Here is an 11,831-nt window from a genome sequence, read left to right as displayed (position 1 = left end):
ACCTCGTGGATCCGGTAAATAAGTAGCCTTATTCACTCGTTTGTTCCTTTTATCTTCCTTTTTGGGTGCTTCATAACAGTCGGCATTCTGATTTACTGAATCGTTGGATAATCAAAAACTCCATGGTTCTGTCCCCATTGTGCACCATCAATGAATGACCATAGTAGCCGATCTACGCGATTTGCATTGTTGCATGCCATGGTCTCTCGCATTTAAGCTGATAATGCTTGTTGATAGCATTTTGAGTTGCAGTATTTGATGAATAATTGAAAGGCGAAGAATGTTATTTATTTCCCTACTAGTCATAAATGTAGTGTTAGTTTGAGATTTTCAATTTGATACATTATCGACTGCAAATAATTTTACTCACTGGGAAATGGGAACGGGCAATTTGAGTGTTGATGTATGCAAGTGTTAATTGTCTGGGAATTTGCTGTGATAACATGTTCCCTTGCTGTGAAGATATTCTGTAAGAATCACGTTCTTCATGAGCAGTGATTAGGTGAAAGTTCATTAGAGAGATTGATCATGAGTTGCTCACTGACCATATCAATCTATGAACTCTGGATGAGAGCTAAAAAGACTTATTAATACCTAAAGAGCCATCCTCCAATGTTAAGATTACATATATATTATGAAATAACAAAAACTGGGATCGAATAAAGGGTATTTTGAATACATGATGAGAAGATAAAATAATGTATTTATACTAAATGGATACATGTCTATGTATTAGACTGTTTAATGCTCCTCTGCTAACTAACTGGGGCCTTCAGGTCATATGAGAAATCTCATGCGAGGAAAAATATGGGAGACCCTTGAAGATTCTCTTTTTACTATTTATCTTTTATGATATAATTATAAATTAATTGTTTATGAATGCAGAGGCAGTCATTATTATTGCCATGATGTAGAATTATTAGAACAAGAGAGTGTTATGTCGGTTAACGCTATAATTGTTTGTTTATGTTGTTCTCTTTCCAGGTATTGTGACAAGGAGGCCATTGGTGTTGCAACTCCATAAAACGGAGGGACAGTCTGAGTATGCAGAATTTCTACATGCACCAAAGAAGAGATTTGCTGACTTTGGTATGCTTGATCTAAAAGTCAATATTTGTGTACTTTCTTTGGCCTCTAAAATTTCTTCCGTTGTCTAATGCCATTAAATAAAATGCACTATTCAATAAAATCATTTTTGCTAGCCCTTCTTTGTTTTGGCTATATTCTGGTGGAATTTTTCTTAATTAAGTATCTCTATTCTCTTGAATTGTCTGCGTGTCTGAGATGGGAGGCCATAGAATTTCATATTTTATAAGTGATACCTCTTTCAGAGCAATGGATGCAATGATCTGCATCCCGCACCTCCATCTTTTCGTTAGACGTGCTTATATGCACCTGCAATGCTATGGGAAATAGGTCCTCATCTTACTTGAAATTTCTGTATTTAGTCTAAAATGTTATCTAGTAGGAATTTGCTAGTAGGAAATCATATCCATGTATCTGTTTGACATCTTTGGAGTATGAACAAGAACCGTATGGTATTTGTACGGAGGGGCGGAGGGGTTCGGCGAAGAGGAAGCAGAGATACAGAGGAAAAGGAATTTGAAGAATAGAGATTCATGCTTGATACTGGATTCTAAAAGATAAAAAATAATTCGGATGCAGGATTTTCAACAGCTATTCAAAATATGATTTCTACTACTAATGTTTCATCTGACAACTATCATGCTGACCATTTGAAGTAGATTTGTATTACTTTTCTCATCAAATTACTATCCAAGGAAGACATCACTCTATGGAGATGGATAGTTTAGTGTTCTCTGGACTAAAGAGTAATATGTTTCATAATTGTTTCTCCTTTCTTCAGCTGATTTTCCTCTATGCCAACAACATTTCCTTGCTGCATATAGGTACACTTCTTTAGCTTCTTTGTTAGCAATGTGGTTCAGAGTAAAAGATAAGTACAAAACCACCTTCTTCCTAAAACTATCATGAAAGATTTGTATACCCAATTTCATTGCTTTTTATCTCTTGGGGTGTGCAAAATGTGGCTTCTTGGAAGTGTAATCACCATGGCCCCCGAGTTGGAAAAGGGAGCTAGCACTCTGTGACCTTATCTGTATTCAAGTAACAGGTGTGAACATTCAATCTGCTTACTTGTAGAAAGGACAAAAAATGCAATTTTGAATTTGGCGAAAGCATAGGCAAGAGATCTTGCATGTGTCAAATTTATAACCTATGGCTATGGATAGGTCCTTGGGGCAATTGGCATCATCTTTAGGGCACAAATTTTGCAATACCTTTTAAACCATAAGGTTCTTTGATCATTACCTAAGTTAGCCGGTGGATTTCCAAGCTGGCTTATAACAGGTCTTAATTCAACTTATTAGCAACTATTTTACCTTTCTCATTTTAGAGCCAAAAATATCTTTTGGACTCTGCACACACAAGCCTCGTGTGTCTTGCATTCTTCCAGAAAAAGAAGTGTATGCTGATGTTATCTTAAAATTTTTGAGTATCCGATTAAACCATGTGCAGTAACTGCAGTGCTATCACTGAGTTAACTCTTCCCAACTCACTTCTGTAATTGCTTTAGAATTACTTTTCCATGTTTTTGACTGCATAATACATGAACTTATTCATCCTTACACTTTTTATTCACAAATAGGCATTTTTGGATAGTGCAGCTGCTGTACGCCAAGAGATAGCAGATGAGACAGACCGCATAACAGGGAAGAGCAAACAAATATCTAATATTCCAATCCACTTGAGCATTTATTCTCCTAATGGTTCGTCCTAGTCTTCACCTTATATACTTCTCCATCTCATAATCTTTTTTCTATGAAAAAACTTGGAAAATTTCTGGTGTCCAGTGGTGTTTTTTCCCCCGTCCTTGATTTAAATTGGGAGATATGGAGGATTATAATTCTTATCTTACCTTATTAAAATGGTGCCCTCCAGAAAATGTACGTATTCTCTATGTATTTCATATCATGAAAGCTCTAAATAATAGTTGGTATTCTGCATGTAATATTCTTATATAAAGCTTGATCAAGAGAGATCCATAGTTGTGAGAGTTGGAATTTCATATGTAATCAAGTAATTAACAACTTTTTGTGGTTGGTGTCTTTTATTAAGACCTAGTTATCTATTACTTATCGTGGATGCTAGCAAATGATCTCAGATTTTAAACACAATTCATTGTTACAAGGATCAAACTAATTTAACAAAGATATTGTTGTTCTTTAATTATGACACTGAGCACATTTAAAGGGCAACTCGAGTTTTACTTGTACTCAATAGAATGGAATAAATCACTGAATTCCTCTTTATGGGATAGTTCAAATTTTAGTAGAGTTTAGTCTTTTCAGTTATTTTGTGCTGTTAGTCTATTCTCTCTCTCACACATTCCGACATTCTTGTATCGTACTTTGATTATCAGTTTATATGTCTTCTTTTTTCTTGCAGTTGTAAACTTGACACTGATAGATCTTCCTGGGTTGACAAAGGTAGCTGTAGGTGAGCACAGAACAGTTAACCTTTATATAGATATGCTAAAGGGAAAAATACTCCTCTGTGCCTTATTCTTGTAATTGTATGATTGACTAAGCACATGCTTATGAATGTTTTACTCTTCCAGAGGGACAGCCAGAGTCTATTGTTGAAGATATTGAAATGATGGTCCGGTCTTATGTTGAAAAGGTAGAAAAATTACATTTTGCTTAATATCAATATTTTTAGCTTAGAATATTATACTGTACTTTTGGAGTTTAGTTGTTCAGTTTGCTACGATGATCTTCCTTGATACCAGTTTAGAACTAAGCTAAATGGTGGAAGACAATACCTGTCAGTCATAGATCCCCATCTACGAAACTTCCTCTTTACAAGATTTAGCAAGGACTTCAATCCAATTCTTATTATGTATATATTGAGATACCTTTTTGCTGGATTCAATATCTCAAACATGTATATCATCTCAGTTTAAGAAAAATAAGGATTTTCATATGGCCGTAGGCTGTTAATGGTGACTATTTTTCACTTTTGACAGTATCAAAGAAAAGGAAACTTGGTCATGTTTTCATTTGTTTCTAACTGAGAGGTGATAAGATGCTCATGTCAGAGTACAAGGTAGTAATGTACTTGAAACAGGATGAGATGATGTGATTACTCGGACTCATGGTTTTACTATTGCATGTATCCAGGGAAAGTATCTCTTATTTTATTTCAGTTCCTATTTTTGCCTACAGTTAGTTATTTTGTTGATTTCAATAACCTAAGTTGTATTGTTACCTTGACTTAAATCTATAGAGCTTTGGTTTCATAAGATGTAAGGTGTTTTCTTCTATTATTTTGTTTCTCCACCACTCCTTACCTCACCCCTTTGTGACTTAAAGGACGAAGTCAGAGAAGTGAGTCTGTTCTTTTAGGGAAGAAGACAATTTGATCTATATTTTCTTTTGGGTTTTTGTGTACAATACGGGAATTTACCTTGCTTATTGCCTACTTATAAGTTACCTTGACTTTTCTAGCATCAAATCTTGGAATGTCCACTTGTCAGCACCTTAGTTCTTTTTCTTCTGTCTTTCTTTTCTTCTTTTAATTTGCAGCCGAATTGCATTATTTTGGCCATCTCTCCTGCTAATCAAGATATCGCAACTTCTGATGCTATAAAGCTTGCAAGGGAAGTTGATCCATCAGGTACCATTCATCTGTTTGTGTGTGCGTTTAAGAAGTGATAGTGGACAAATATAATGTTTTCTTTGTCTTTGGAATTTTAGGTGAAAGGACATTTGGAGTGTTGACTAAACTTGATTTGATGGACAAAGGAACCAATGCACTTGATGTATGGGTCACTTTTATTATTTTGACGGATGCAGATATGGATTTACACTCATGCAATATTACTTTTCATTGTACCAGAATTAATTTTCACTACCATCTTGCAGTCGGCTGTTCAAAAGCTAGTTTATTTACTCTAAAATCTATTGACTCCTTAAGGTACTTGAGGGTAGAGCATACAGGCTCCTCCATCCATGGGTTGGAATAGTGAACCGTTCACAAGCTGATATCAACAAGAATGTCAACATGATGTATGCTCGTCAGAAGGAGAGGGAATATTTTGAATCCAGTCCAGAGTATGGACATCTGGCTCATAAAATGGGTGCAGAGTTCCTGGCAAAACTTCTGTCTCAGGTATGCACACCCACCATTAGAATCCATATGATTATTCTTTTACAGTAAGATTGTTATCTGAAACCCTTTTTGAATAAGTAAAGAATTTGTAACTACGTTTCATCTTCCTTTGACATGCATCAGCATTTGGAGAAGGTCATTAGGCAGCGCATTCCCAGCATTATTGCCTTAATAAATAAAACAATTGATGAGCTCAATGCAGAGTTGGACCGCATTGGTAGGCCCATTGGTGTTGATGGAGGGGTAATAGCAGGACTCACATAAAACTAAATTATCAAGACGAGGTTTATTCCTATGACATATTTCGAAGCTTAAGTATTCTTCTTCGTTGTGCAGGCACAGTTGTACACAATTTTGGAAATGTGCCGCGCATTTGATCGTGTTTTTAAGGAACATTTGGATGGAGGGTATTGTTTTTATTTTCTTATATGCATATATTTACAATATATTTTTTCCATACATATTTTGTTTCTGGTCTAACCTTATCCATCATCTCTTAATGGAAAAAGACAAAAAAGAATTAGACTAAGATGTAAGTATGTGCTGACAAAAGAATTTATTCATAAGCACGAAAACTGAACTGGGAAAGAGATATGATGGCTATTAGAATTTTGTATACTTGAAATGATTGCATGACGTATTGATCCTCAACAATACAAGATCTCTGTATGTTCGATTTTTTGCCACAATATTTTTCTTGCAGAATGATTTAGTGAGGATGATAAGATAGTCTTTATTTCAAGTTTTGGTTTGTGGTGATATGCTCCATAAACCAGTAAAGCACTCTAGAGGCAAGCTTTGCCGACTAGTTAATATATATGGGTCAAATGAAACAATATGATCACAAATGTGAGATGTCTGTGTTCATTTGTGGGATATAGTAAGATTTTACATCATTACTTGGCCTCTTTCACGATGCTGAGCTTCAGGTTTTCTCATGGGGCATCAAATTTTTACTTACGATTTATCCTGGACACTCTATTTTTGATTGCGTAGATACTAGGACTTGAATGATCGGTGTTATATCTAGTTGCATCAAAAGACATTTGCTTCCAAAAGGAACTGAATTGAACCTGAAGTGGTTTCTAACAAAATGCTCTATAAACTTAGCACTTCATTGTATCAGATTAGACTTCTTTAACAATTTAAGTGGCACCACTAAGGCAGTTGGTCATTGTTATATAACTTTCAGTCTGTTATTGTCTCACTGCGACGAGGAATTTAATTTCTACTTCCTACTCCAACTAGTTGAAAGATCTAAAATAGTTTTGCAACCCTGCAGCATGTATTAGGTAGCTGGGTGTCCCTGCCAACCAATTCCGAGAGTAATTCAATAAAGATTTCATTTGCTATAGTTAACTAAAGTCTAAGTATTATTCAAAGTTCCTCAGCTATAAAGCATCTATTTATAAATAAGGTAGGGTTAATTACACTAACCTCCCCTTTGGAATAACTAAATTACCAACTGGTCCCTTTGTTTATTCATATTACAGTCCACCCTCCCCAAGTTTGCTCAGTTAGCCCAAACCTAAGTCACGTATTGAATATTGCTTTCAAGTTTAAAATTGAAATCCTATCAAATTATCAGCTTATTATCACTACTCTGTCCCAGGGGTTTTTGGTATCATTTATATTTTATGAAGCGTAACATTTGTGAAGTGTATATAATAAAAGGGGTCTATATATCTATCAATATAATAAATCTAAGAAATCAAAATATCTTAAATGCAAATATCGTTTTTGTCCCCAGCTATGTAAGATGTTTGGAAATGGGAATTACGCTTTTAGAAATTCCAAATTTTGTGGTTTTAAGTTTTAACTCAATCTAAAGAGGCCCAATTCTGTGAAATCCTATATTGATTGGTGGAATTAACCCTATATGTTAATAAAGTATGTACTTTAATTTATTAAAACATGCAGTATTCAATGGTAAAGTTTGTAAGAGAAATCTTAATATGTGGAAAAACCTAATGTTGGTAGCTCTGGGAAATTTTTCCTGATTCACAAGTTGTGTGTGGCTTCACGTACAATTTTTCTAATTCTCATTTGGAATAAATAGAGAGGTAACAAGTTAAGTTTCACAGGAGGCCAGGTGGAGATAGGATATATGGCGTCTTTGATCATCAATTACCGGCTGCTCTCAAGAAACTTCCATTTGATCGCCATCTCTCACAGAATAATGTTAGAAAAGTTATTTCAGAAGCAGATGGGTATCAGCCTCACTTGATTGCTCCTGAACAAGGATACAGAAGACTAATTGATGGATCACTTGGCTATTTCAAGGGGCCTGCTGAAGCTTCAGTTGATGCGGTAGCATCTTATCTTTATTTAAAACAGAACCTGCTTATATTTACATGTGCTCACACTTTTAGAGTTTACATATACTGTCGTTGCTATCTTAAATCAGTACGACCAGAACTTATACCTTGTATTTTCTGGAGTTCATTTCCCTTGCCCTCAAATATCATGCTTATGGTGAAGTTACATATTGTCAAATCTTTAGTTATGATCATCTTCTATTCTAAAAATGTAGTAATTTTGTGTATTAGAAGATAGCTTGGTTACAAATTCTCCTTTGAGAATTTAAGTTGATATTATGCTTCGTCTTTTTCTTTAGTACATTATGACTACAATTGAGAGTGAAACATGGAGAATAGAAACTTGAATTCCTACTGATACAGGATTGTTTGAGGAACGCAACAGATATTGTATGATTCGAATTTCAGCCTTGGTACATTTAGAGAAACTGTAATCTTTTTCTAAATTTTACGAAAATATCTTCTCTTTAATTGATTGGATATGGAGCTTTACATCATTTCAGAGTGATGTGTGGGTACTGGATGTCAAGGTTCTAGCTTGTTCACAATAGTTTGTTTTCCTCTTTTGGTGGTCTGAAACAGACAAATAGAAAAGCAACTATGTTGTTTAGCTTCCATATGAAATTGGTTCACCATGGTGTTTAAGTATGTCAAAATAGATTGTGATATTCCTCTTTGAGTAAGAGGATGACGAGTCAAGAAGACACTGGGTACTCATCAAGTCCGATATGACTAAGACTGCATATCTGATCCCTCCTCAAATGAAAATTGTTAAATTTTGTTATATGCATCTGCCTCCCATAAAACTTCTGGAAAATTCTGGTGAGATCTTGTTTGACTTGGTTCATCTATAAGGAAGTATGTACTTTATTAGTGGAATGGGTAGAAAATCTTTTCATATTTATGAAAAACAGTAAATAAATAGTTTATTCGAACTGTTAAATTGAAGATCTAGCTGGTTAGACATTCTGTCGTCACCTGGCAACAGAAGCAATGCTAGAAGGATGCACGCGAGCACATCCCCAGAAAATCAAGGAGGAAGAACCAGAACTTGATTGGTACTGTCAAGTCTGAAACAGAATATATATGCAACCAATTAAAATTTACAAGCTCCTAAACTCTTTCCTAACCAAGTAAATGAAGAATGTATAACTTGTTAGGGCAAAGTATAAGAGCCTATGCAAATTGGAAATAAGGATATACTTAGATCCTAAATAACCAAATGAAGAACAATTAATATGCATCTTTTGTGTATATTTTCGTAATGAGTTACGAAGCATAATTCCAGAACGAGATATTCTTTGGATCCATGAAAAGTTGTGAGTTTGCAATGGCTGGGAGCATGTTTTACTACGCCATCTTCTGGGACTGAGCAAATTACATGTTGGATGTATGTATATATCTTGAGTTTTACAGAAACTACAGTTCTGAACTTTAATGCTCTTTTCAGGTACACTTCATTCTGAAAGAACTTGTGAGAAAGTCTATTGCAGCAACTGAGGTAAACAATCTTGATTAAGAGAATTGTTTGCCAAAAATTAAATTTGAGATTCATCATTATTCTCTGTGATGTGGAAAACATACTTGGAAACGGCAAGTATATTATTTTGTATAGGCAGAATTTGAAATCAACTACATGACTGTGAGCTGGAACTTATAAGTTGCTAGATTAAATGAAGTAATTTCTATCTCTACTATTATAAAAGTATGAAGTTGTTTATAGACTAAATTCAAGTAAATTAATAGTATTATATCTTGAAGTTAGGTTTCATAGTTTCTTCAATTTAAAAATGTTATTAATTTGGAGTCGTCAATTAGACTTTTCCTTACGATGAGATTTCATAAGTTCATTAATATTCTCTATATTCATTTCTAGAATTACTAATCCTTATTAATTTTCGAAATAGATTAAGGACCACAGTAAATAGCCTATGTCTATTATTTAGGAGAAAACGAAAGATTATTCTAGAGCATAAATAAAAAGAATGTTAATTCTAGGCACTTGTCAAAATTATAAATAAAATTTTTGACATTGTAAGAGTAATGATATTTTACCACAAATCTAAATATTGTGCCAGAAATTTTGTGAGGAAAATAATACTTGTGCATGCAATTATCTTCATAAATTGACATTTTAAAGCACTATTTCTGTATCTTGATTCTTGTTTCCATAGGTTTTGGTAGTGAGTCGAAATATAAATAAAAAAATGAATTTCTTATATATATTTCAGTATTTGAGATATGAGTTAATTATTTAATTATTCTTAAAGATTGAATAAAAAAAGAAGATATTTATTAAAATGTTATTCCAAAATTACTAATTTGAATATATATTATAAGTTTAGTATTATGATCAAGATGATAATTATTAAAGTGAACATGGTACATATTTGATTCTAATGGTCTAAATATTTGAAGTGATTGATTTGAAATATAAAAGGTGATTTTTTTAAAACATACTTCTTAAGTAAGATATGAGTTTAATTTCAAGTATTATCGAAAAATATAAAACAATAAAACACTCAAAAAATATTAATGTGCAAGTATTACGATGAAAAATATATTAATTAGTCAAAGAAAATATCCTGCTTTGTGGTTAATGAAAATTAAAATAAAAGTAAAAAATTTGAAGAGTAAAGATACTTTGTACTGCATTTGGTTCTGGTTTATGTTTACAGTTCTTTTTCTTATGTAAGACAAGCATTTATTTTGTTGAGGGAAGTGATACAGATAGAGGATGTAATTTGTCCCGGTTTCGTCTTTGTTTAGTTACAAAGTATCTGCCATCCAGTTCTCCTGTTCGATTGGTGTCCAAAAAAATACATCCAGGGTTGTTTTTCATATTCTTCAGTTCTTTAACAACATTACCTACATTATTACCTTGAAACATTTCATGCCTCCAGTAAAACAGCAGGTCGCATAGTAGTGGGCTATTGTTGTCCACATCAATTAAACTACTATAGACAGTAGGATTTTGCAATTATCTGAATTAGGTGTTTGTGTAATAACTTATGAATTCTTTCTTTATTTTAAATTAATGGCCATGTAGGAATTGAAACGATTTCCAACGCTCCAATCTGATATAGCAGCGGCTGCAAATGAGGCACTGGAGAGATTTCGTGATGAAAGTCGCAAGACAGTTTTGCGACTGGTGGAAATGGAGTCTTCTTACCTTACAGTAGAGTTTTTCAGGAAAATTAATGCAGAATCGGAGAAAAACCAAAATGCAACGGGTACAAATGCATCGACTCCAAATGCAGACCGCTACACTGACAATCACTTAAGGAGGATCGGTATGCCATTTCATATCATGCCTGCTTTTCTACCTGTCATCAAGTTTGTTAGGGCAACTAAAGTATTTCTGGTTGTGCCTACTCAAAGAACATATTAGGACAAACTGTTACCCCACTCTTATTCTTTTTATAAAGTCACACGTTGGAAACATGTGTGTCGATGTTTGAAGTAACTGTCTCATGTTAGTTCAGTTTTGTGGGGGCCATTACATAGCTACATCGGGTTGCTTATAATACAGGAGCATTACAGGTCGTTCAACATGTGCTTGTTTGATAACAGGTACAAATGTATCAGCCTACATTAATTTGGTCTGTGATACAATGAGGAATACTATTCCGAAGGCTGTCGTTCATTGTCAAGTTCGAGAAGCTAAACGATCACTGCTAAACCATTTCTATGTTCAAATTGGAAGGAGGGAGGTACATTGAATCAACACTATTTATTACTCACCAACATTATGATTTAGTTGTCTAGGAGAGGAAGAAAAAGTTTAGCAAAAAGGGAACTAAGAAACATAATTATGCGTTTGTAACGTATGTGCAGAAGGAGCAGCTTGGTAAAATGTTAGATGAAGATCCATCACTGATGGCAAAAAGGGAGACCTTAGCCAAGAGGCTTGAACTGTACAAGTCAGCACGTGATGAAATCGACTCAGTTGCATGGAAGTGATGGAGACCTCATATATAAAAATCCAATTTCAACGGTACATTTCTCCATCTTAAATCGGATATATTCTTTTTGCACTTGAAAACGGATGGGGTTCTGAAGATGATATGCCTTCAGATGAGCTTCTCAGCCTGCTATTATATGATCTTCAATTACTTACACCTTTTTCCGCTACTGCGTTATAGTCTATTTACTCGAGAGAACATTCTTTAATTGTGGAATGGAATTCTTTTATTCCTCTGGTTGATCTCACTTAAAACTTTTGCTGCTTTTTCTTCTGGGATAACATATTTGTGATCTGTCCTGCTACTTTTTACATTTGAACATACATTATCGCATCAGCATAAATTCCATAGCATC

The 11,831-nt window shown here is 34.2% G+C and overlaps 1 protein-coding gene across 1 annotated transcript in view; it reads left to right on the top strand.

The window, feature by feature from the left end:
* The window catches only part of LOC105156191 (dynamin-related protein 1C), a 12,220-nt gene extending 476 nt beyond the window's left edge, over positions 1 to 11,744 (top strand). The window contains exons 2-16 of the mRNA XM_020691953.1: positions 2 to 14; positions 985 to 1,089; positions 2,688 to 2,789; positions 3,469 to 3,519; positions 3,641 to 3,702; positions 4,608 to 4,698; positions 4,779 to 4,843; positions 4,999 to 5,193; positions 5,317 to 5,436; positions 5,530 to 5,600; positions 7,278 to 7,503; positions 8,962 to 9,012; positions 10,561 to 10,804; positions 11,085 to 11,224; positions 11,349 to 11,744. Coding sequence (XP_020547612.1) covers positions 2 to 14; positions 985 to 1,089; positions 2,688 to 2,789; positions 3,469 to 3,519; positions 3,641 to 3,702; positions 4,608 to 4,698; positions 4,779 to 4,843; positions 4,999 to 5,193; positions 5,317 to 5,436; positions 5,530 to 5,600; positions 7,278 to 7,503; positions 8,962 to 9,012; positions 10,561 to 10,804; positions 11,085 to 11,224; positions 11,349 to 11,474 — 1,662 coding nt within the window. The 3' untranslated portion in view covers positions 11,475 to 11,744. The remainder of the gene's footprint in view (position 1; positions 15 to 984; positions 1,090 to 2,687; positions 2,790 to 3,468; positions 3,520 to 3,640; positions 3,703 to 4,607; positions 4,699 to 4,778; positions 4,844 to 4,998; positions 5,194 to 5,316; positions 5,437 to 5,529; positions 5,601 to 7,277; positions 7,504 to 8,961; positions 9,013 to 10,560; positions 10,805 to 11,084; positions 11,225 to 11,348) is intronic.

The sequence above is a fragment of the Sesamum indicum genome, linkage group LG2 (genome assembly GCF_000512975.1).
Source record: "Sesamum indicum cultivar Zhongzhi No. 13 linkage group LG2, S_indicum_v1.0, whole genome shotgun sequence".
Classification (NCBI taxonomy): Eukaryota; Viridiplantae; Streptophyta; class Magnoliopsida; order Lamiales; family Pedaliaceae; genus Sesamum; species Sesamum indicum.
Note: the sequence above shows the minus strand (reverse complement) of the source record. Positions and strands in the feature narration are given on the sequence as shown.